The 27160-nt window shown below is 34.9% G+C and overlaps 1 protein-coding gene across 3 annotated transcripts in view; it reads left to right on the forward strand.

Annotated features, from left to right (window-relative positions):
* Positions 1–2689: 2689 nt before the first annotated feature.
* LOC137654510 (ladderlectin-like) overlaps positions 2690–27160 on the forward strand; it is a 42684-nt gene continuing 18213 nt past the window's right edge. The window contains exons 1-5 of one of the 3 annotated variants that reach the window (XM_068388195.1): positions 2690–2849; positions 11430–11680; positions 17582–17722; positions 20485–20679; positions 25621–25950. In XM_068388195.1, coding sequence (XP_068244296.1) covers positions 11440–11680; positions 17582–17722; positions 20485–20679; positions 25621–25835 — 792 coding nt within the window. In that variant the 5' untranslated portion in view covers positions 2690–2849; positions 11430–11439 and the 3' untranslated portion in view covers positions 25836–25950. Of the gene's footprint in view, positions 2850–11429; positions 11681–17581; positions 17723–20484; positions 20680–25620; positions 25951–27160 lie in introns of those variants that run through there. The other 2 variants (XM_068388197.1, XM_068388196.1) reach the window with 2 other exon arrangements.

Genomic DNA, 27160 nt, shown 5'->3' on the forward strand with positions numbered 1-27160 from the left:
GAAAATAATAGAGAATATCTATTACCTAAATTTAATACCCACATGGTTTAATCTTTATCTATAACCATAATTCATAAAAACCTACTTTTGAAAATCTCAACACTGAATCTCATTTTACAACAATTGTTACAGGATTAAACTTGCTGTACTAATTATTTTTAGCTTGATAAAACTCTTTTTCAATCGTGAAGTGTATCTTTCAGGTGGGCTCTTCTGGTGCGAATTGATTTTGAGATGGAGCGTAACCGCGACCGCAGCCTCCCGGTATCTGAATGCAAGATTACGTCTGATTATTCATGACGCTTCCGGCCCTGAGAAGCAACCCCTTTTGTTCATTCATGCTCAATGGCTTTCCCTTGCAATATAGCATGCTTGAAGGCTGCTGTTGTTATTTCTTTTAATGTCTTGCTTTAAATAACAAAGGCGGAACAATATACGAATAATGACGCTGAATTTATGCGGCTTAATTTTTTAGGGTGATGTTTTCACACTGTGGTATTCATGGTCAATGGCTTTAAAGGTTCTAAAGGTTTAAAGGCCGCTCATGAATAGCAGAGGCAAGGGACAGTGACTTGCCCTCTCAAACAGGACAATGCCTCGAGACTGACCATGTATACATATGATCAGCGCCCAAGCCCCCTCTCCACCCGAGCTAGAACCAAGGAGGGCCAGGCAATGGCTGCTGACTCATCAGCTCCCCGAAACCCACCTCCTTAGCTCACAAGGATGGTAAGATTGCAGCCACCAAAGGAGATAACGAATCTGAGCAGGACTCGAACTCCAGTCTGGCAATCACCAGGCAAGGACGCTACCTCTAGGCCACCACAATGTAGCATGCTTGAAAGTTTTTTTTTTTTTTTCCTTTTATTTTCTCGTATTAAATAACGGCCAAACGCGGAACAATATAGGAATTACATTGATTTTACGTGGTTTAATTTTTTCGGGTGATGCTTTCACATCGTCTAAAATACACATTTACCTAATTTTTCGCAAATTCCGTTTAGAAAACTTATGAAATGTTCCCAATTCTCCTTTTCTCCAGTCTTCTTCTATCATGTTCTTTCATTCATTCCATTTTAGTTCCTATAGAACAAAGTCTCTCTCTCTCTCTCTCTCTCTCTCTCTCTCTCTCTCTAGCATTGCTACAACCACTCCCCAAACAACATTCCTCCTTCGACGGGCCTCTGCTTATGCAGAGTAAATATAAGATACAGAGTTGAACAGTGATATTACAGAATATGTTAACACTTACTATGATAATCAGATACACATTATAATGCTGGTATAGGAATTTCATTAAGTTAGTGGTGACAATTCAAAGGTTTTTAAAGAATGACAGAGACAAGGGACAGTGACATTGCCCTAAAAACTGACAATATACATATGCTCAGCATCTAAGCCCCTCTCCACACAAGTTAGGACCAGAGAGGGTCAGGCAGTGGTTACTAATGACTGAGTAGGTAGACATAAAGGCTCCCTCAAACCCCCCTACCTTGAATGGGACTTGAACCCCAGTCTATCGATCGCCAAGCAAGTACATTCATAAAAAATAGCATAACCTTATGTTGTCTTGTACTTTCATTCTGAAAAAGAATTCTATGTTTGTTATGAAAACAACAAGTGTGAAAAAGAAAAACTCATTAACGTGTGAATTGCTATATAGACATAACCTTATAGATCACATGATATAAAATTATTCTAAGTAAAGCAATAAATTTTCATTTCAAAGGTACAGTTTATATTACAACCAAAAATAAACCCAACTGAATGCTTAAAAAAATGAAAAATATGAAATATATTCCGAAAAAAACTAACAATGTGTATTCATGTTTTTTCAATAAAAAAACTATTACTGTTAGCTATGCGAAATTATTTGAAATAATATTTTTTTTATTACAAAAGCATTACGGAAGTGGACCAACTGCTATTGTCCGTAGGTAAATGCAATTCATATTTAAATTGCTTCTTTTACAATATTACCAATGGAATACGAGTGATTCTTTTTACGCTTGATTGTATAACATCCTGAATATCATTATTCAAAAAGACCAAATAAACATTCCAAACGAGTATCTAGCTTTTTGTCCAAAATTAAGTCTAAGAAATTTACAAGTAAATAATCTTAGGAGGAAAGTGCGTTTTTTCAATACATGTTCCAAATAAATAGCAACTAAAAAAAAAAAACAATAAATTTCATTAGAACGCATATAATGCATCGTATAAAGAAATGATTTTATTATTTACAGCTTTAAAGCAAAGTCGCTAAAAACATTGACACTTTATTAATATTAAAATTATTTTTTCTGCTTTGAAATACGTCTTAACCCCTGAGAGAGAGAGAGAGAGAGAGAGAGAGAGAGAGAGAGAGAGAGAGAGAGAGAGAGAGAGAGAGAGAGAGAGAGAGAGTTTTTATATAGAAAAGAAACTTTCCATTTCTTTAAAAAAAAGAAAACATTAATTTGCAAATATCAATGGAAGAATTAAATCGGTCCATAGATCAGTGTAAAAATTAAGCCAATGGGAAAAAAGAGAAAAACAAAGTGTGATGCGTATCATGAGTAGCAACAAAGCGAGGCCTCTAAGAAGCAGCAGTCTTCAGAGAGAGAGAGAGAGAGAGAGAGAGAGAGAGGGAGGGAGAGAGAGGTGGGGGGGGGGGGCAATTACAAAAGGGTCGTTGTTCTCTTTATCATCCTTTCAAGGATGTAGAAGGCCGAAGCAGTTGAGGTTGGGCCAAACATACGTTGGACGTCGAAGTGTCTGTATGTGCCTTTAGTATTGCATTAGTCTTAGGATACAATTTAAAAGGTGTGTCCCTCTTATCGAAAATTACTACTGGATCTGTATTCAATGTGAGTATCTTAAAGTCTTTTAACCATATCTAGTACTAACTTCCAGTCCGAGCTTTACTTCAGATGGAAAAGTTTACCAGTTTTCGTTTAAAAGTACGATGACAAACCTCTTTTGCTTCTGAGACAGTGTGTTGAGTACTATTATATTCGATCAAGGCATATGATTTTTTTTTCATATGAATTGTTGTAAATCTAAACATGGAATATCTTCCTAAATCATTCAATAACGTAACTTAAGATCAGTATCAGACTAAAATATACATATAGGTTCATAAGTATTAGTTTTGGAAAAATGGCAATTAAAGCTTAATCTAAACACAGAACTGGTATTTGTGTTAAGAATACATTGCTTGGTTTGGGCAGAAAATACTTTATTGTTTGGTTTGGGCAAAAAATACTTTCTTGTTTGGTTTGGGCAAAAAATACTTTATTGTTTGGTTTGGACAAAAAATACTTTGTTTGGTTTGGGCAAAAAATACTTTATTGTTTGGTTTGGGCAAAAAATACTTTATTGTTTGGTTTGGGCAGACAATACTATATTGTTTGGTTTGAGTAGAAAAAATACATTGCTTGGTTTGAGCAGGAAATACTATATTGTTTGGTTTGAGCAAAAAGAATACATTGCCTGGGTTGGGCAGAAAATACATTATTGTTTGGTTTGAGCAGAAAAAAAAATACATTGCTTGGTTTAGGCAGAATATACTATATTGTTTGATTTGAGCAGAAAGAATACTTTGCTTTGATTGTGCAGAAAATACTGCTTTGTTAATATGAAAATTTGGGTTTAGTGTTAAATTATTTGACATATAAAGACAATGACACATTGCTGACGAAGGCTTTGGTTTTCACAGTAAACGTGTGCCAAATTTTGTACTAACGTGAAAGTCTGTATGTTCTCTGGTACCCCGTGGTAGACATATTAGAACTATGGAGGCAGAGACTTCTTCAGTTATTCAGGGGGAATATCACTTGTGAATTTAGCTCACAGTTTGAATAGAAATGAGGATGTTCTCATAAGAGAATAATTGTATTGCAAATTCAGATGTTATCTTTTAAGGGCTCAGCATCAATATTAAGGTGATTAAAGCAATTGGCTTCATAACTTGGAAGACCTAGAATCTATTATAATTGGAGAAAAGTTACCAGAAATCGATGGTGAAATATTTTTTTTTTTTAATGATTATGAGAAAAATGATACAAAGGTGCCAACCTCTGGCAATTGATATTAGCGCTTTCTGTCTATTCGAAGAAAGAGGATAATTTTTTTTAAATAGAATGAATAGTAAAAAATTTCGCAACATTCAGAAAGGATTCCGTTGGCTTCTCTTCATAGAAGTATGAATCTTTATGAACTAAAGCTCCGAAATGTCTTCAGTAAATTTGCTCTTGTTTAGGATTAATGAATACTACCTTTTGGCATTATGCTGTGTGGTTATTGCATTGGTATCATAGAAAAAAAAGGAAAAGAAATGTTACACGAACTCTAAAACGTTGGACAAAATGTGCAAGATTTTGGAAAATGTTAACTTTTTCGAAATCAATGTTACTTTAAGTTCTAAATTTCGTAACCTACTGGATTCTCCTCCTGATAGACACAACATTTTGGTGGTGGGCCACTTCTTCCTCCTTTGGAAATGTTGTTTGGTTTTTAAGTTGTGAAGAATTTGTCGGTAGAATGTGGGAAAGTTAATAGTGTTTTCTTTTTCGCATTCCATTACGTTTAAAATTATTAGAAAAAAAAAATAGCCTTCCTTTCTCTCATTTTGCTGTTCAGTCTATTTAACTTTTACCTCATAGAGTAACTTCAAGGTTTAACCCAGTTGTTCTTGGGTGTTGAATGGCCCCACAGGGCCCAGCTCTGGGCTATATAGGTCAAAATCATAAATCCAATCCGAAAGAGTGCGTCATTTACCTGGGTCTTCATGATAATGTTACCCTTATCCGAGCAGTCATTAATCTCACATATGCTTTATTACACTTTGGATACTGATATATTTTATCTAATGTTGTTGATGGTAATTGAAAAGCTAGAAGGACTTTGCTTCAGATGCTTATAGTAAAGAAACCTTCGTTTGATTTACTGGTTTTTAAGTGAAAAAAAAAATCATACTAATAAAATGGCCATTCTGGATGGTGTGTTCAACAGTTGCTCCCTATACAACGCCCTAGCAACTATAGTGGAGTCATGTAACTAGGATAGTGATAGCGAGTATCTGAATGAAAGAGTCCTTGTTTCAAAGCTTGGGTAAACACCCCCCCCCCCCCCTCCCCACTTCACATACACATGGCGTCTGACCACATGAAAGAACTTCATTATTTGATAAGCATATGTATAGAGAGTCGTTTTAAGCACGATGTCTTATTTGTAGACACTTGCCTGTATATAGAGACCACTTGTTACACAGACGGAAGATTTAACCTTCTCTTTGCCCCTTTCTCATTACCCGTAGAAGTTTTGGTTTTATTTCTTTTTGTACTTGTGCGAAGAATACAAACATTATTGATTGCAAAATATTATTTAACTTTCGTACCTATGTCAGTTTTATATAAATAGTCTTTTCATTAGTTTGGAAAGGAGTTTATATACAGCAACTATCAGTTAACATGGAAAATATCCTTCTGCTTAGTTTTAATGGGATTTGCAATTTATAACTATACAGTAGGATGTATAGATTAGTTAAGGAAAAGTTAGAAAAATATAAGGATTAACCTGAGAAGTTTTAAAAGCAGGTTTATTAGAATATTAGTTGTGAAGGCTTGATCAAGGGTAGAATATTAGATATAGATATGGTGTATGTTTACCCAATGCATGAAGTTGAGAGAGCAAACTTCCTTAATATTTTATTTCAGATAATGGATAAGTGTTTCTTTTTCCATGATAAATTCCGGTGTCAGGGACCATCGGCTTCAGGGAATAAATAATAATTCAGTAACTGCATAATGAACCGTGAATTATAGATAGCCTATTTATTGTAAATGTGGTAGCTTATTAGAAACTTCCCTATCTCGAAATCTGTCGAACGGGAGTTCGAGATTCAGTCAAGCCCGATAGTTTCTGGTAGTGTCTGCAACCTCATAGTTGGGGGAGCCTATAGGCCTACCTGCTGAGTCATTAGCAGTCATTGCCTGGCTTTCCCTGGACCTAGCTTGAGTGGAGAGGGGCCTGGAGGCTGATCTTATAATCATCATTTGTTCATATATATATATATATATATATATATATATATATATATATATATATATATATATATATATATATATATATACATATGGTCGTTATTTGGGATATTGTCCTGTCTACGAGCAACCTTTAAAACCTATAAATACTTTGTTAACTTACTGAGTGATAGTCGAAGACACGAAATTTATGTGAATAATATATGTGAGTGGTTTTTTTCTTTTTATCTAGTTTTGTAAGCTGAGTTTTACAGTTATGATAGCGAGGGATATGGAATTTCTCTGCATTTTAGCAGAATTCAGTTAAAGGTTCCTATAAACGAAATTTATTCGAATTTCATATCTACAAATCCTTCAAAAACGGCTATTAAAAATTGTAGTTTAAGACCGAGAAAAAAAAGCACACGAGATTACTTATACTAATACACATTGTAGCAATACAAGATAAAGACATGATATGTTTTTAACTTTCCTTTTGGGATTTTTTTTTTTAACCTCCGCCAACGAAGTTGGAAGGTTGTGTTTGTGTTTTTGTGTGAACAGCTTCCTGGCGACAATTTTAATCGTAGAGTAATGACACTTGCAGGGATTAACTGTTATGTAAAAAACTGGAAATGATTAAATTTTGGAAGGTCAAGGTCACTGTTAAGCAAAATGTCCAATTCACGTAATCAGCCTCAAGTTTGGACATCGTTTTCACAGAGATTTCAAACTTGGTTCATAATTGATTGTATGAAAATCCACGCCCATTAATACATGTTAAGGTCAGCGTCAAGGTCAAGCAAAAGGTCGAGAAATAAGCTGCCGCGGCGGAGGTCTGCGCTCTACTGAGTGCCCCTCTAGTTTCATTTATAAACTTACGTTTCTTCGATTTCCTTTTTATGTTTTTCCATCTCTTTCCAATTATTACTTATCCTGAGGCACATTTTTAGTTGATTATCAATTTACCTCTTTCGTTAGATAAACCAAATTGACCTTAAAACCGATTAGCTTTATTTTTTTATGCAACATCTTAGAGTATTTAAATATTTAGATTTCAAACAGCAGCCATTGTGCCAGGAAGGTTGGTTTACAACATTGAGAAGAATTATGACATTAGTCTTGTTTATAAAGATGTTTCATTGGATTTTTTTTTTGTATTCAAATCTTTAGTAGTTCTGTAAATTCCTATAAAAGTTATATCGCATGTGTAGAGGAAGGTTTAATCTGTTTACAAAATTGTATATGGTGGTTTTATATTGCTAAACCTCCATATATTTCTTAACACAAATTTCACCGTAATAACAGTTACTCCTCCTTTAATAAAATATTGTTTTAGCAATATAAAACCACCATATACAATTTTGTAAACAGATTAAACCTTCCTCTACACATGCGATATAACTTTTATAGAAATTTACAGAACTACTAAAGATTTGAATACAAACAAAAATCCAGTGAAACATCTTTATAAACAAGACTAATGTCATAATTCTTCTCAATATTGTAAACCAACCTTCCTGGCACAATGGCTGCTGTTTGAAATCTAAATATCCAAATACTCTAAGATGTTACATAAAAAAAATATAGCTTATCGGTTTAAAGATCAATTTGGTTTATCTAATGAAAGAGGTAAATTGATAATCAACTAAAAATGTGCACCAGGATGAATAGGAATTGGAAAGAGACGGAAAAAACATAAAAAAGGAAATCGAGGTAGAATATTAGGCTTGATCAAGGGGAAAAGATATAGGCAAAGAAGACACTATATCTATATCTGAGAATTCTACCCTTGCTCACGCCTAATATTCTACCTCGATCACAACTAATATTCTAATAAACCTGCTTTTAAAACTTCTCAGGTTAATCTTTATATTTTTCTAACTTTTCCTTAACTAATCTATAAATCCTACTGTATAGTTATAAATTGCAAATCCCATTAAAACTAAGCAGAAGGATATTTTCCATGTTAAATAATAGTTGCTGTATATAAACTCCTTTCCAAACTAATAAAAAGATTATCTATATAAAACTGAAATAGGTATGAAAGTTAACTAATATTTTGCAATCAATGATGTTTGTATTCTGCGCACAAGGCTAAAAAGAAATAAAACCAAAGCTTCTATGGGTAATGAGAAAGGGGCAAAGAGAAGGTCAAATCTTCCGTCTGTGTAACAAGTGGTCTCTATATACAGGCAAGTGTCTGCAAATAAGGCTTAGAACGACTCTCTATACATATGCTTATCATCAAACAATGAAGTTCTTTCATGTGGTCTGACACCACGTGTATGTGAAGTGTGTGTGCGTGTGTGAGGGGGGGGGGGTGCGGTTTACCCAAGCTTTGAAACAAGGACTCTTTCATTCAGATTCTCGCTATCACTATCCTAGTTACATGACTCCACTATAGTTGCTAGGGCGTTGTATAGGGAGCAACTGTTGAACACACCATCCAGAATGGCCATTTTAATAGTATGATTATTGTTTTTTCACTTGAAAACCTGTAAATCAAACGAAGGTTTTTTACTATAAGCATCTGAAGCAAAGTCCTTCTAGCTTTTCAATTACCATCAACAACAGTAGACAAAATATATCAGAATCCAAAGTGTAATAAAGCATATGTGAGATTTATGACTGCTCGGATAAGGGTAACATTATCATGAAGACCCAGGTAAATGACGCACTCTTTCGGATTGGATTTATGATTTTGACCTATATAGCTCAGAGCTGGACCCTGTGGGGCCATTCAACACCCAAGAACAACTGGGTTAAACCTTGAAGTTACTCTATGAAGTAAAAGTTAAAGAGACTGAATAGCAAAATGAGAGAAAGGAAGGCTATTTTCTTTTTTTTAATAATTTTAAACGTAATGGAATGCGAAAAAAAAAACACTTAACTTTCCCACATTCTACCGACAAATTCTTCACAACTTAAAAACCAAGCAACATTTCCAAAGGAGGAAGAATTGGCCCACCACCAAAATGTTGCGTCTATCAGGAGGAGAATCTAGTAGGTTACGAACTTCAGAACTTAAAGAAACATTGATTTCAAAAAAATAAAAAAATTCCAAAATCTTGCACATTTTGTCCAATGTTTTAGAGTTCGTGTAAAATTTCTTTTCCTTTTTTCTACGATACCAATGCAATAACCACACAGCATAATGCCAAAAGGTAGTATTCATTAATCCTAAACAAGAGCAAATTTACTGAAGACATTTCGGAGCTTTAGTTCATAAAGATTCATACTTCTATGAAGAGAAGCCAACGGAATCCTTTCTGAATGTTGCGAGGTTTTTGACTATTCATTCTATTTAAAAAAATTATCCTCTTTCTTCGAATAGACAGAAAGCGCTAATATCAATTGCCAGAAGCTGGCACCTTTGTATCATTTTTCTCATTCTCATAAAAAAAAAATATTTTTCACTATCGATTTCTGGTAACTTTTCTCCCATTATAATAGATTCTAGGTTTTCTAAGTTATGAAACTAATTGCTTTAACACTTTAATATTGATGCTGAGCCCTTGAAAGATAACATCTGAATTTGCAATACAATTATTCTCTTATGATCACATCCTCATTTCTATTCAAACTGTGAGCTAAATTCACAAGTGATAATTCCCCTGAATAACTGAAGAAGTCTCTGCCTCCATAGTTCTAATATGTCTACACTGGGTACCAGAGAATATACAGACTTTCATGATAGTACAAAATTTGGCACACGTTTACTGTAAAAACCAAAGCCTTCGTCAGCAATATGGCATTGTCTTTATATATCAAATAAATTAACACTAAACCCAAAGTTTCCTATTAACAAAGCAGTCTTTTCTGCACAATCAAAGCAAAGTATTCTTTCTGCTCAAATCAAACAATATAGTATTGTCTGCCCAAACCAAACAATGTATTCTTTCTGCTCAAACCAAACAATATAGTATTTTCTGCCCAATCCAAGCAATGTATTCTTTCTGCTCAAACCAAACAATATAGTATTGTCTGCCCAAACCAAACAATGTATTCTTTCTGCTCAAACCATACAATACAGTATTTTCTTCCCAAACCAAGCAATGTATTCTTTCTGCTTACACCAAACAATATAGTATTTTCTGCCCAAACCAAGCAATGTATTCTATCTACTCAAACCAAATAATATAGTATTTTCTGCCCAAACCAAACAATGTATTCTTTCTGCTCAAACCATACAATACAGTATTTTCTGCCCAAACCAAGCAATGTATTCTTTCTGCTTACACCAAATAATATAGTATTTTCTGCCCAATCCAAGCAATGTATTCTTTCTGCTCAAACCAAACAATATAGTATTTTCTGCCCAAACCAAACAATGTATTATTTCTGCTCAAACCATACAATACAGTATTTTCGGCCCAAACCAAGCAATGTATTCTTTCTGCTTACACCAAACAATATAGTATTTTCTGCCCAAACCAAGCAATGTATTCTATCTACTCAAACCAAATAATATAGTATTTTCTGCCCAAACCAAACAATGTATTCTTTCTGCTCAAACCATACAATACAGTATTTTCTGCCCAAACCAAGCAATGTATTCTTTCTGCTTACACCAAATAATATAGTATTTTCTGCCCAATCCAAGCAATGTATTCTTTCTGCTCAAACCAAACAATATAGTATTTTCTGCCCAAACCAAACAATGTATTCTTTCTGCTCAAACCATACAATACAGTATTTACGGCCCAAACCAAGCAATGTATTCTTTCTGCTTACACCAAACAATATAGTATTTTCTGCCCAAACCAAGCAATGTAATCTTTCTGCTCAAACCAAACAACGTAGTATTTGCAGCTCAACTTGAACAATGTAGTATTTTCTCACCAAACCAAATAATGCAGTCTTTTCTGACCAAAACTAATAATGCAGTCTTTTCTATTTTCTAAAAAAAAAATATATAATGTAGTCTTTTCTGACCAAAACTAATAATTTAGTCTTTTCTATTTTCTAACGAAACCAAATAATACAGTGTTTTATGACCAAACCAAACAACATACAGTAGTCGTGTTTCCCAAACCAAACAACGTAGGTTTTTTTTATTATCTACCCAAATACCGTAGTCTTTTCTGGCCGAACCAAATACAGCAGTGTTTTCTGGCCGAACCAAATGAAGTAGTCTTTTCAGGCTAAACAAAATAACAGGAGTACTTTCTGCTCAAACCAAATAACGTAGTCTTTTCTATCCACACCAAATAATGTATTCTTTTCCATCCACAACAAATAATGAAGCCTTTTCTGGCCACACTAAACAACGTAGTCTTTTTCGCCCAAAACCAAATGATGTAGTCTTTTCTGTCCAAATCAAATAATATAATCTTTTTTGGCCAAACTAAATAATGCGTTTACTACATAAACCAAATAATGTAGTCTTACTACCCAAACCAAAGAATCTAATCTTTTCAGCCCAAACCAGATGATGACGCATCGAGTTCTCAGCCTCCTCATGCTCTGCATGATGCTTGGATCCACCATGGGATCCGCTTTACCAGAAGACCTGGAAGACAGCATCACTGTCCCTCCAATCGAAGCTAGCGATGAGGATGCCCCAGCCACCTCGCTGCAACAGCAGGCCGAGGACAACGCCAATGCCATACGCAAGCTTGCTGAAGTCATGAAAACTCTCGTCGCTACAACATCAAGTCAAAGATGTTTAGGTAAACTATTTTCTTTTTATGTAATGTCGCTGTTAGTTGATTATTCGCTTTCTCTTTCTACTCTACAGGAGAGTTACAAGAATTTTGGAGGTCTCAAAGACTTTTATAGTCCACCCGCGGAAACTCCATTTGCTCTTGGATAAAGTTAATTAGTTTAAACGTTTAATGAATTTTTATGACCTTGTCTAACTTATTGAATTCGTTTACCGTTTTATTAATCAATATGTCTTCTGGAAATCTGTTCCACGTATTTTCCATTTTGTATTTAAAGAAATTACCACATTGAGAGGTGTTGTATCATTTTAATTCCAGTTTGCATCCGTTACCTCTGGACTGATTTGTGCCAAGTGTGAAGAGGTTGTTGTAGTCTACATGTTATTCCTTTAAGAATTTTGAATCTCTCTATTAGTTGTCCCCTTAGTCATCAAGTTTGTAGATGAAATAAGTTCAAACGTTCAACTCTCCGTATATATCGATATTGTTTTAATGTTGGAACAAGCTTGGTGGCCCTAGCATGTACTGCTTCCAGTCTATCTATATCCTTCTGAATACTTAGAACCCAGAATTGGACTCGGTATTCTAAATGTGGTCTTATTAGTGATGTGTATAGCTGCAGTACAATGTCTGTATCTTTATATGAAATGTCTCTTTTTGTAACCTATTAGTTTCTGTGCTTTCTTTTCAACGTTTATGCTCTACTTGGCGAGTAATGTGTTTGTGGATTACTAAAACCTATGCGCATAACTTTGCATTTCCAATAGTTGAAAGGCATTTGCCTTTTTCTGGGCAATCCTCTCAAGTTAATTAGATCCTTTCTTAAGGCTTCTATGTCTTCTGAATATGCAGCGTTTATGCAGAGTTTAGAATCATAGGCAAATATGGCTATTAAAGGCCACCCATGAATGGCAGAGGCAAGGGACAGTAACACTGCTCTATTGAGCAGGACAATTCTTTAGAGACTGACTATATATACATATGATTAGCACCCAAGCCCCTCTCCACCCAAGCTAGGACCAAGGAGGACCAGACAATGGCTGCTGATGACTCAGCAGATAGACCAAAAGGGTCCCCCAAAGCCCCCATTCTTAGATCACAAGGGTGGTGAATTTGCAGCAACCAAAGAAACTAACGAGTTTGAGCGGGACTTAAACTCGAGTCTGGCCTTCACCAGTTATGGATGTTAATCCTAAATCTAAATAGTTAATGTTAAACAGAAATAGTAATGGGCCAAAGACAGATCCTTGAGGTACTCTGCTTGTAACAGCTGCCCACTCTTCTCCACTGATTACAACTCTGATTTGTTTATCAGCCAATCTTCGATTCATTGCGATGGCTCATCAATGATGCCTAGTGCTCAAATCTTAACCATATTTTTTTTATGAGGGACTTTGTCAAAAGCCTTTTGAAAGTCTAGGTATATGATGTCTGCTGCCCTACTTTTGTCATATATGCTGAACATGTGGAAAAATTCCAACAGATTTGTCACAAAGGATCCTTTTCGTCTAAACCCATGTTGGCTATCAGAAAATTGTTTTTCTCTATATGTCATACCAACTATAATAGATTAAAAAATCATGCAAGGCACTGAAGTTAAGACTCACAGGTCTGTAATTTGCAGGTTCTTCTTTAGCTTCCTTCTTGTAGATTGGAGGAACATTGCCTTTTAGAGGTAGTAGGTTGACCAAGGCACCAGCCATCAGTTGAGATACTACCGCTAGAGTGTTATTGGATCCTTTGACTGGCCAGACAGTAATGCATTGGATCCCTCTCTCTGGTTACAGCTCATTTTTCTTTGCCTACACATACACCCACTGTCTTGGGTTGGAGTTCTCTTGCTTGAGGGTACACTCAGGCACACTATTCTATCTAATTTCTCTTCCTCATGTTTTGTTAAAGCTTTTATAGTTTATATAGGAAATATTTATTTTAATGGTACAGTTCTTAAAATATTTTATTTTTCCTTGTTTCCTTTCCTCACTGGGCTGTTTTCCCTGTTGGGGCCAGTGGGCTTATAGCATCATGCTTTTCAAACTGGGGTTGCAGCTTAGCAAGTAATAATAATAATAGTCTGGCCTATTCTTTACACATTCTCCTCTTTCCTCATACACCTGACAACAATTAGATTACCAAACTATTCTTCGTTCAAGGGGCTGATTACTGTACTGTGATAGTTCAGTGACAACTTTCCTCCTGGTAAGGGTAGAAGAGAGACTTTAGCTATGGTAACCAGCTCTTCTAGGATCTTCTAGGAGAAGGACACTCCAAAATCAAACCATTGTTCTCTAGTCTTGGGTAGTGCCATAGACTCTGTACCATGGTCTTTCACTGCCTTGGGTTAGAGTTCTTTTGCTTGAGGGTACACTCGAACACACTATTCTATCTTATTTATTTTCTTCTTCGTTTTTTTTTTTAATGGTGTGTTGGGGAGGCTTAATAGAAGGGCCATGGATGCCTGGTGGTTTATCAAGAGGTTGTCTTTTCCTTATCTGAATCTATTTCTTCTCAAAACCATCCTTATTGTCTTTCTTTCCGTTTTTTAAGTGGCTATCCTGGAGGGTATTTAGCCTTGCATGGTGTATCGACTCCTCCATGTTGACCAATTTTTCCAACTTTTTTTCTATAGTCTATGGGTTTGATCAATCACTTTATTTATATTTCCTTAAAACAGACTGCTTTTGTTATCATTCTTGTTAATTTAGTTTTAAGTATGATGTACCTTTTTATTACCATTGATTCTTATGCTCTCTGGAGACACTGAGCGAACTCCAGGACCAGTTCGTCCTAGATTTCGTCAATGTCGTCTACTGTATTGCAATATTCGTGGTCTTCGTGCAAATATTAAAAACTTTACAGATGCGTCCAGACAGTATGATATTCTTTGGTGTACAGAAACTTTGGTTTCTAACATGAGGCACTCATCTGAGCTCCTTATAACTGGTTTTAAGAATCCAATAATAATGAAACGTGATGTCATCCCTCGGGCCAGAGGAATGGTGGCGTATATTAGGACTGAGTACCCTGCTTCTCATAAGTCCTGCTATGAATGTGAATGTCTTGAGATTCAGGAAATAAAAGTTGTGGTAGGCACAACAACTTCTGTTTGTGTTCAATCATCCGCAAACCAGACATGGATGATTCTATCTTCGATTGTCTTCTTACTATTATGACTGAGATACAAGATGATAGAAAGGCCTCTTTTGTTTTTGTTGATGATTTCAATGCTCACCATAGGGAGTGGTAAAGTCATGTTTCTCCTACCGATCGCCATGGCTGAAGAGCTTTAGACTTTGCCTCTGAATCAGGCTGTAAGCAAATCCCAAGTGAAGCTACTTACAGGTATGCAAACTGCTTGGACCTAGTATACATTGACTCCCCTGGGGTTATAACAGGTAAGGTTGGTTCTCCAGTCGGGACATCTGATCATGCCTTGATTTCAATAGTAGTGAAGACTGAGCACCCTGTCCCTCATACTCATGTAAGATTTATATGAAATCTCAAGCAAGATCTTTTGCCCTTGATTTAGCCACAATTATATAGTAGTGTTGATCCTGTTGTCCCTTTGAATAAGAATCCAGTCAACATAATTGATAGACGTATCCATTCTCATGTGCTAGGGTACCGAATGAAGGACAAACCATGGTTCAATGATGATTGTAGACATGCTTATTTGGAGAAGCAAGAGGCCTATCAACTTTGGAAGGGTAACAGATTAAATTTGACCTAGAATAACTATACTCAGCTTAGAGCTTTTGTTCGGAGAGTTTATGATTCAACTGAAAAGGAATACAATCTAACCATAAAAGAAACCCTTTCGACAGCAAATTTACTTTCGAGAAACACATTAGGTCTGTGTCTTCTTCAATTACACAAAAGATTGGCTTATTGAGAAAGTCTTTTCAAGATTTTTGGTGATCAATCTATTCTGAAGAAGTGTTTTAATTCTTTCATTCTACCTAATCTCGAGTATTCTCCTGTCTGGTCTTCAGCTGCTAATTCTCATCTTAATTTGTTGGACAGGAACTTACGGTCAAATAAATTTCTTATTCCTGGTCTAGATATTAATCTTTGGCACCGTCGTTCAATTAGTTCATTATGCCTGTTGCATAAGATTTTTAATAATTCTCAACCTCCTTTACATTGAGATCTTCCTGGACAGTTCCTTTCTGTTCGTAATACTAGGCATGCAGTTAATTCTAATAGTCAGGCCTTCTCCATCATGAGGCTCAATACTACGCAGTATTCTAGAAGTTTTATTCCAGCTATAACCAAGTTGTGGAATGAGTTTCCTAATCGGGTAGTTGAATTAGTAGAACTTCAAAAGTTCAAAGTTGAAGCAAATGTTTTTATGTTGAACAGGCTGAAATAAGTTTTTTTTATAGTTATATGTGTTAATGTTTTTTTTTAAATATTTCATCTTAATTTTTCATTAGTTCTTATATCGTTTATTTATTCCCTTATTTCCTTTCCTCACTGGGCTATTTTTCCCTATTGGAGGCCTTGGGCTTATAGCATCTTGCTTTTCCAACTAGGGTAGTAGCTTGGCTAATAACAAATAAAAATAAAAATAATAAATAATAATAATAATTATTATTAATATAATAATAATAGTTCCTCTCCGTATGGCGACTTTCTTTCGGAACATTTTGTAAACGTGTGGTGTTATCTCTTCTAGTCTAGTTCTATAATCTCTCTGGGATAAATATCCTCTGTATTTAGTGCCTTAAACTTAACGAGTACCTTTATTTTCTTTTCAACATCATCCATTGTAAAGGTGATTCTGTTAAGTAGGTGTGGCCCTTCATATTTGATAACTGGTTCCGAGAGGGTCGTCGATTCTTTCCTAGTGAATACGGTTGTGAGATATTCTTTCATTAGTTCGGTTTTTTCCCAATCATTTTCTATAAGATTACTCTCTGAGACTCTCAATGGGCTAATGCTGTTTTTAATTGGTTTTCTACGGTTTAGAGAGAGAGAGAGAGAGAGAGAGAGAGAGAGAGAGAGAGAGAGAGAGAGAGAGAGAGAGAGAAGAGATTTAGGCTGTGACATACAGTATACTATATGATGGCAAAAAATATCTTTAATAGTTGACCAGGAATATTACTTTAAGCGTTTATTTGGAATTTATAATTCCTGTGCAAAACTGTCAAAAGATATAAATGAAAGAAAATGCCAAATGCAACCAAAAATTTAAACAACAAATAATTCAATGTTCTTTACTTTGTCAAGCTTTGAAATGAAAATTGTTCAAGTCTACAGAAGATAGATGAAAAAATTACCCTTAACTATACTCTTGAAATCTGTGTGGACTGTTATACACAAGTTTCAGTTATCACCAATATAATTTTCTCCAAACCACACCCAATTCCAATTTCTTGCTAAACCTAACAGGCACACAAACCTCTTTCCAAATTGAACAGCTACACAAACCTCTAGCCAAACAGAACAGGTACAAAAATATAAATACTAAACTGAACAGGCACATAAACCTCTTACCAAACTGGACAGAAACATTAAACACTTGCTAAACTGAACTGGTACATTACCCTCTTCCCAAACTGAACAGGACCATTAACATCTTGCTAAACTAAACCGGTACATTGCCCAACACAAAAGGTACATAAACCTCTTGCCAAACTAAGCATGCATATAAACACTTTACCAACTGAAAAGATATATTAACCACTTGGCAAACTAAACAGGTACATGAAATATTTTTTAAACTGAATAGATACAAAAACCTCTTGCCAGACTGAGCAGGTGCATAACCTTTTGACACAATAATCAGGTATATCAACCTCTTGCCAAACTGAACAGGTACATTAACCTTTGACCAAACTGAACCGGTACTTTAACTTCTTGCCAAACTGAACAGGTATATTAAAATCTTGTCCAATTTAACAGGTACACAATCATCTGCCCAACAACTTACAGACTCAATAAAGGATGGATTCTCCGTTCTGGTCGGCGCAGTCAAGGACTTGAACAACACCATGCGCCATTTCAAGGAAGACTTGGGTAACAAACTAAGCATCTCCAAAATAGGTAAGTGGGAGAGAATTTTACATTATGTGGTGGCAAGAAGATCTATTGCTAGTTATTACACATATTAATATTGCCTCTTTACTAACACTTACATTTTCATCCTTGACGAGAACATTGGAATAGGGAACACAGTAGTAAACAAAAGAATATTTATTTTCATTAGAATAGAAATACCTTTCATGAGTTTCCTTGGCATACAATTTTAAAGGATGGTATTAGAAAACTAGACCAAATTACAATACTTGTAAGCGTTACATACTTGAGTGTTTGTCATGTGCAAAGTCAATGTTATGGAAGTGTGGATGTAGACTATAAATTGAAGGATACATATTTTTGCTCCTACATCAAGCATGGAATAAAGAGATGGAAGGAAAGCGGAATGTTAACATTACTGTAATGAATATAATGTAAGTTAAGAGTGTAAGGAAATAAGATTAGTTGAATGAGATGATCTGATCGTGTTATGAAATCTGAATGCAAAAGTCCTAAATGCGGAAGGGAAGAAGGGGATAGGGAGATGCTAAAAACTAGTAGATTGAAATGATAACGTAAGCAAGTAGATCAAAGGAGTCTCATTATTAAAGAAGTGAAATGCATTCGCAAGATATTAGCAAGTCAAATGACGTGATTTACATCCCGTATTTACCAGTTTTTTATCGCTTTCATTATTTACGTGTATGAAAATTTTACAAAATATCTAACATTATATATCAATGGAAAGGAAATTAATTCAGCTATACGATAATATATTTTGTAAATTGATATCTTGAAGGCTTTCTTCTAGTATGAGTTAAATAAATTGTAAAAAAAAAGGGCCTGGGTCTTGAGTGCCAAATAATTTAGGGAGGAGTTGGTACTCATGAGTCAAATACACAGGCAACGTGTTCATCGTTAACCATGGACTGTAATTATTTAGTTGGTTGAGGCTTTACATCTTACAAAAATTAAGTATTATATACACACATTATGTATATATATATATATATATATATATATGTATATATATATACACATATATGTGTGTGCGCGCGAGCGCGTAGATGTGCCTGTGCGTATCCTCGTGTAGTACAGTTAGTTCTGAACTTTGGTATACATCATAGTATGCTCAAGAGATCTTAAAATCTTAGTATGTATTACCTAATAACCAAGTGTGATATTAATGCCAAGAAACAATCTTACCATATTAGTAATGAAAGCCGAAGTGAACTTAAAATAACACCACGCTTATAGTTGCGGGAATAATAATATTTGCATAAAGTTGTTAGCTTGCCATGGGTACTGAAATTCGTAAAGATAAAAGTACAATTAAACATCAAAATGACTTCACGAGATTCAAGGACTTTTTTTTATCTATTTCTTTTTTCTACTAATTCAGATTTATATATAACCGCCACTGTTTATTTTTGTTTTTGAATAACTCGTTGTACCTTCTGAGTAAAAATTTGATGTAGGATATATTAGAGATTTACAGTTAACACTAAATACTAAATTCATGAGGCAAACGAATAAATCCTATTTCAAAACAATATAATTGCAATGTTTAAAACTACTTTACATAACTGCATGTCAAAATGTACAGTATAATAAACTAAGAAACCCCATGGAAAAAAATAACAATTTATACGTTGTCTGGTTTAATAGAAAAATTACACAATGCCAATAGGGAAGAATATTCTTAACTATAAACCACTTCTACTTCTCTCCAGTGTTAAGATCTGCCAGCTAAGCACTTGAACCAAATACCAGACCGGTCTCGGTATGCATATCATAACCCCAAAGTGGGTTACAGTTTTCTCTCAAATGAAAATTGGCAGCTTAGAGGTAATTACAGTATTTATTTCCCTTCTTTTGGAACTAAATAAACTGAAAAATTAGATGTACGGAGAGTTACAAGATAATAAAAAATGGCAGAAAGGAATTGATTGTGCCACGATATGTTGTACATTAGATAGGGAAAGATGTTCTTTACGATGTTCAATAAAATCAGATACAGTAAATGCAAAATCAAGAAAGTGAAGTTATTATAGCATGATTAATTTTTTATAGCTAAGATGCATCTGGATACAGTTATGATAAACCATCCTTTAAAGTGCTAAAGAATATGAGCTAAATGTAAAATCAGGAAATGTGAAGTCAAATTATTACATACATTAAAGGTCACCAAATATTGACATACTCTAATATCTCATGCCAAGATGCATCTGTTTATGATGTTATGTGAAAAGACCCCTTCAGTATATTCTAAAAAATGAACACAACCCATGGGTACTAATTAAGCTTTGATACATTAACTTGACTATCTGATATTTCATTTACATTATCTGAAGCACACTACTACTGAAGTGTTCTGCCCTAAGGTAGGTCCTTTCATGGATTAGTCGCCGCCATAATTCTCTATCCATGGCCACCTCTTTTAGCTCTTGGTACATTCTCCCTCCCTTCAGGTCATCTAGCATTGACTTCCTTTTCCGTCCTCTGAGTCTTCGTCCTTCAAATTTACTTTCTGTAACCCATCTCATCTTAATAAGTGTCCTATCCACTTTTTCAGACTTCTCTTTATTGTTATAATTAGGGTTCTCTAATCTCCAACTATTCTTAGTACTTCTTCATTCGTCTTGTGGTCTCTCCAACTTATTTTCAGCATCCTCCTCAATACCTACATTTCAAATGCTTCCAGGTGTTTCTTGAAGAAGATGTTCCAGTTTTAAATACCTTCCACAAAGCGATCACATTCATTTCCCACCTCTCCTGGTGTTTTTCAGAGTCGGCTTTCGAAGATGACGGCCCATGTCCCGCGCCGTTCTTCTTAGCAGGAGAGGACTGCCTTTATATTGAAACCGAAAACTTGCGCTACTTTGATGCTGCTCGCCAGGCCTGCACAGAAATGGGAGCCAAGCTGGCTGAATTCACTACTTACAATCACTTCATTTCTGCCGTATCATCAATGGATTTGCACGGTAAGTCTGATTTGGCTTAACAATTACTTAACCCTAACAAGAGAAGTCTGATTTAGCCAAACAATTAATCAACCCTAACATGGTAAGCTTTACAGTTGACCCTTGCACATTATATTTGGTTCAACCACAATTAGTTATCTCCACTACAGTAAGCGGGATTCAGTTCAACTATTATTTAAACCTTACACAGTAAACAATTAGCTACATTTATACAGCAAAGTCAGGTTAAATCTATTAACCCTTGAATTGTATTCAATTTCAACACCTAGTAATTAAATAATCCTTTGGACATACTCGTAAAATGTGTTTATTTACTATGAAACAACTGAATGTGTGTATATGAGCACAACCTTATGGGCCTGCAATTAACATTTAAGAAGTTCGACTAATCCTTCTTAAAATATGGAGGTTTTTTTTTATTTGTACAGACGAAGCACTTTTAACAATACTGTTCTTATCGTCAGTATCATTGTGTACCATATTTTTCTCAGTGAAGTACTGTACTACGTATGTAGTATTCAAAATTCTAATACTGAGTTGTTAAGCAAATTTAACGGCAATATTTGATTAACTGGTTTTTCCTTTCTACCAAGTTATTCTAAGCCTACAGGGATAGGTGTTGTCCTCACCTTTTCAAAGTAACATTCTACGACATCCATCCCATAATGAAATCCCCTGCTAACACCTTTTCTATCATTGTATGACGATTACATCTGCCCTAACTCTTGCAACATTGAGCCATAAATAACCATTATTTATAAAAAGGTTTTACAAATAAACATTATGAAAAAAGCGCAAAAAATAACCATTAAGAACAATGAGCCATAAATAACCATTACCTATAAAAAATATATATACCAAAACTCGACTAACAAACCATTACCAATGGGATAGATACAAAACTTCTCCCAAGAAAAATAATGGCCTTGACTCCCGGAAATACTTCATATATCCGATTATGATTAGAGGTAGAATTTTTTCCCATCACTGCCAAAGGACACAGCATGATCATCTAATCCATAGTTCCAGCCACCTCCCCAAAAAATATTGAATGGGGCGTAATATCATCTCCCCATGCAGTTATAACTGCAAACTGCATTTTCTCAGCCTCTCTCATTAATGAAAAGCCAAAAATGTCAACACGGCAGCAACAAACTTCCATAGCCCCCTCCAACCATTCATAATTCAGAAGGGGCTATTGTGGCCTATTGGAAACGTCCCTGTTTGGCGATTTGTCGGACTGGAGTTCGAGTGCCGCTCAAGCTCGATAGGTTTTTCTAGCGTCTGCAACCTCACGTCATTGTGACCTAAGGATGAAGGAGGGGGGGGGGGACTGAGGGAGTCTAAAGGTCTACCTGCTGGGTCATCAGAAGCCATTGCCTGGTTCTTCTTTGCCGTAGCTTGGTTGAAGAGGGCGCTTGGGTGCTGATCATAAGAATATATGGTCAGTATCTTGCTAACCAGGACAATGTCACTGTCCCTTGGCTCTGCCATTCATGACTGGCATTTAAAACCCTGCTTGTATAGACCATTTATCATCAAATTCCAAGCTGTAACACTAACTGGAAAATCACAACGCTAAAAGCCCAAAAGCTCTAATTAGAAAATCAGCCCAGAATAAAAAATAAAAATAAATAAAGGCTAGAAACACTAAATGAGGAAAAAATACACCAAATTTGAAAATCTCAAGTTCTAAAATTCAACCAGGCCTACACGATTTTTAATTTTTTAGGCTATACTAACGAATCACGTATGGTGGATGGCATAGTTTGAAAAAGATATCAATGTAGAGGATGATCAGCATTTACGAAAATCAGTTTGTAAAGCATACACAAAAAGCTAACAGAACTACTGTTAAGATTATCAATACGATCTGGAAAAATAAACTTGATGAAACAAGATTTTATCCGACAATCTAGGATACCACTCAATTAGCGGAAGACCAAACAGTGGAACAGACAGAATAAAAAAATGAAAACTTTTTCATAAAATAAATAGGTCTCCAAAACCTGCAAGATTTTCCCAATATGCAAAACTTGTGCAACTGAAGAAGAAATAGAACTTGCGTTTCTATTATTATTATTATTATTATTGCTTGCTAAGCTACAACTCTAGTTGTAAAAGCAGGATGATATAAGCACAATGGTTCCAACAGGGAAAATAGCCCAGTGAGGAAATGAAATAAGTGAATAAATAAATCATATAGGCTACTACAAGAAGTAATGAATAACAATATAAAATATCTTAAGAACAGTAACAACATTAAATTAGATATTTCATATATATACCATAAAAACTTAAAAAATCAAGAGGAAGAGAAAAGGGTGGAATAGGGTTCCCGAGTATATCTCAAGCAAGAGAACTGTAACTTAAGACAGCGGAAGACCATGGTACAGTGGCTATGGCACTACCCAAGACTAGAGAATGGTGGTTTGATTTTGGAGTCTCCTTCTCCTAAAGGAGTTGCTTACCATAGCTAAAGTGTCTTCTACCTTTAACAAAATGAAAGTAGACTCTTCAGTAAAATAAAAAATAACATCTAGAATAAAAAAAAGAGACGCAGGTAAAGAAAATCTGTAAAGGCTTCCATTAACGCTAAAATGCTGTGGAAATTTTTAGTAATGAGTAATGACAACAAATCATCTAGTCCTCAATTGAATACAGTAAATAAATTACGTGATGGGTTTCATCCAGTGAATGCATAATCATCAAGCCATTCACTACGTATCTTACTAATGCACAGATAAACAGATGTACGCAAAAACGTTGACTTAGTTGATAGAGGTTATCCCATTAGTATTCTAAAATATTTAGTAAACAAACCTAAGAAAAATTCCCAAAATCAAACAATCAAGTTTCAAATTTTGTTTGACATTTGCTATAGTTAATCATAATACAGAAAATTATGGTTGTCCATGGTGAAGCAAATTTGTTTACCTGATGAAAATACAATAGCAGTAACAATGGGAAGATAAGAAATTATCCGAGGTCGCGTATCACATAAACTACCAGCCGATTACAAATTTCATACATCTGGGAACTTTACAAATCTCATCAAAGTTTCATCAACTATGTGGAGTTTCATATTTCTTCCCAAGATGCTATGTTTACTACATCATGTCACAGAGACTCTATACTGATAATATACATAACATTATGCAATCTGTTGTGGATAACTTAATGAAACATTAATTTCCAGATGTATAAAATAAATCAAAGTGCAACTATAATGTTCCCAAACTGAAATTTTTACATGATGAATCTCGTTATAGTTTGAATAGAAATCATTCTTGTGCGGTACCATACCAAACTTATATGAGAAGATAAATTTTAATTTTTAGACCTAAATATTTTATATTTTAATTGTGCTCTAGTCATCGTACAAACAAAATTCAGTTGGCACAGTTTAATGCACTGGACCAGGGATGGGGAATCTGCGGCCTTAAGGCAGCAGATGGCCTTCTGGACCATAAAGAGCGGCCTTCTACGGCCTTTGATATATGTACAGAATGTGTAGTATATTTCTGCTTTTACACTGAATATTGTGTTTAAAATCATTCTACTGTATGTACACACACACAAATATGTACACACAGATAATAGGAAAGTTGTGTTCAGTGATGTACCTCCCAGAGAATGGAAGCAATTTTTCCTTGAATTCAATGAATCCTAACTTAATAAAACTAGCAACAGCTGTTGCAGCTGACAAGGAAAAACTGCTAGGTGCAGTGAGTGAGTGATTTAATGTATGATGGACGAGAGAGTTCCTGTTTTGTCCATCTCCTCACTGTGATCTATGTTAGTTTTAGATGAGTCAACAGGTTCCAGATTTTTCGCATAAAAATATCTTATTTGTGCTTTCACTGATGAGTTTTGATTGTATGAAAAACAGCTTCCCTTAGGTAACATTAACGCAAGGACAATAGGAACAGACATTTTAACAACTTCAATAAGCAATGTCACAAAGGAGGACTAAATTTTACTTCTTTATTATAATAAGTTATGCACTGATGGTGTTCCAGCTATGATGGCTAAAAACTAGGGATTTATTGAACATCTTAAGAAAGCAAATTGATTTTTTCATTGAAAACAGCTAAGGGTGTTTAAACAGATACAATTTTTTTACTGAGATGTTACATGAGATGTGATTGTTTAAAAAGTACCTACTTACCAATATAAAATATTAGAAAAGGTTATATTGTTGATATTTCTAAGCTATCTTTTCCAAAAGATTATTATTATTTTATTTATCTCTTAAATACAAATAACCTACTTGCTTAACTAAAGTAATTTGAAAGTGACATGCTTTCGATATTATTCATTTACTTACGGTAGTTTCAAACCTACCCAAACTTGAATGAAATATTTTAAAATTTAGTTTTCAATATAATTCATTTACTGATTACTTGTATAAAAAGTACTTAATTCAAATATTTGAAATTGTAATGCTTTAAATATTTATAAACCTGTCACTCTTTTAGATTACTAATAAATTACTAGGAGGATAAAATAACCAACAAAATTCTATGCGGCTTTAAGGAGCATAGAGGATTCCAAGATGGCCTTCATCCAAAAGAGGGTTCCCCATCCCTGACTGGACCATCTCTCAATGCAATGTTTCCGTTCTGTGAATTCTTAATTGTTAAAATATTTCAACTTTAATTTGAGGCAAAAATTAAAATTAAAGAGGGCACAGTATGCATAGCTATCTAATCATACAGTGGGTCCTCCATTTTGGTAAGCAGCAATACATGTTCAGACTTAATTTCTACCTAATTAATACTGTAACTACAGATACATCACATTTTTATCCATATGGATACAAAAAAAAGGCCTAGATTACTTCAAATACAACACAACTTAGAACTAAATTGTCTAAAAATATCCTGAAAAACCTAACAGTAATCACATCTCAATTAAAATATGTGTCCCTGCCAACAGAGGAGGCTGAAATCTACGTCGGCGGGACAAATAAAGAGACCAGGGAATGGCGGTGGCTTTCCGGACGAAGGATAGAATCCTTGCCTTGGGGTTCCGGAGAACCAAATAATGCCGATGGACGCGAAAACTGCATCATTTTGAAAGCGTCTGATTATAAATTCAACGATGTGCCATGCAGTTTCCGAAATGAGTATGTTTGTATGAAAAAAAAATAAGCAAGAGTATGAGGACTGAGAGATGCAAAATATAAAGATTCAAACCTGTCTACTGTTAACATAAGAAAAAAAATAAGTTGTAAAATTTGACTTTTCAAATAAAATGTGTTCAGAACAGCATATTTCATTCTCAGTGCAGTTCTCCAAAATTCTCAGATGAAGTTCCGCCGGGAACATGCCTGAATAATATTTACAATAAAAACACCAGAAGAATATGGTTTGATGGGAAAGTGCTCATCAGTTTTTCCAAAGCATAAAACTAAAAAGAGATCAAACACGGTTTGGCTTATTAATGAATTAATTTGGAACACAACAACTAAGGTCACCAATGATAAACAGATACTTGCTTCAATGTAAAATAAATACATTAGATATAAAACCTTAATAAAAAGTTGCACTAAATAACATTCATATATTTCTAGAAATTGGCAATACAATAAAGCGGAAAACAAATATCTTTTGACGATCAGCTTTACATACAAATTTCTAACCCCTATTAGATCTGACAAATCCTAGTGCGAAACACCAGGGCTCTTCAGCTGAAATTTGCTCTATTTGTTGCTATCACCTCCCAACACCATTTTCACCCTTTCATTGTTCAAACTCGAATGGCTCAATTGTTATCAATCAAACTGAATCTCCTGAGCCTTCAGGACTGAATTTGGTTAGACTGATGAATTTGTGCTATATAGCTAGGTGCCATTCAGGCCCCAAAAGAAAACTAGGAAGGGGGCTGGAGTTACTCTGAACTAAAAGTTAAAAGACGTTGGCCAGATACCGAAAAGGGTTGTAAAATAGAAGCTTATAAAGCGAGTGTAGCTAAGGACCAAAGAAACGGTGCAAATATCCCCCCCCCCCCCCGTTATGCTTACAATTGGTACAGCGTGGGGAGCATTGACAACACTAAGCCCCTACGAGGCATTTACTGACATGATTCTATACATTAGCCAAATCAAACATCTCATTATCATTTTCAACTAACTTTTATGTCTACTCGTCAGTTCAATTTACTTTAATGAAGGCAAGAGAACCTTCCACTCCTATCAACGTGCCGTTAGGTTACTTACGTGTCTTGTGGATCACGTGGTCGAAACCCCCAAATCTAATTTGTAAAAACAAATTGTATTGCTGCCATAGTACATAATAAGTCCTTTATACGATTACAATAAGTTTTTTTTATTTCTACCATATCCGAGATGAATCATCAGTGTCATTCCTTGCTGCAATTAAGTAAATAATACGATTCAACTGCTTTCAATTAAAAAGAGCTTGAACTTACGGACTCAAAGGAATGGCCAAATGTGTGATTTTCTAGTTGCAGTTAC

The sequence above is a fragment of the Palaemon carinicauda genome, chromosome 15, assembly GCF_036898095.1.
Source record: "Palaemon carinicauda isolate YSFRI2023 chromosome 15, ASM3689809v2, whole genome shotgun sequence".
Classification (NCBI taxonomy): Eukaryota; Metazoa; Arthropoda; class Malacostraca; order Decapoda; family Palaemonidae; genus Palaemon; species Palaemon carinicauda.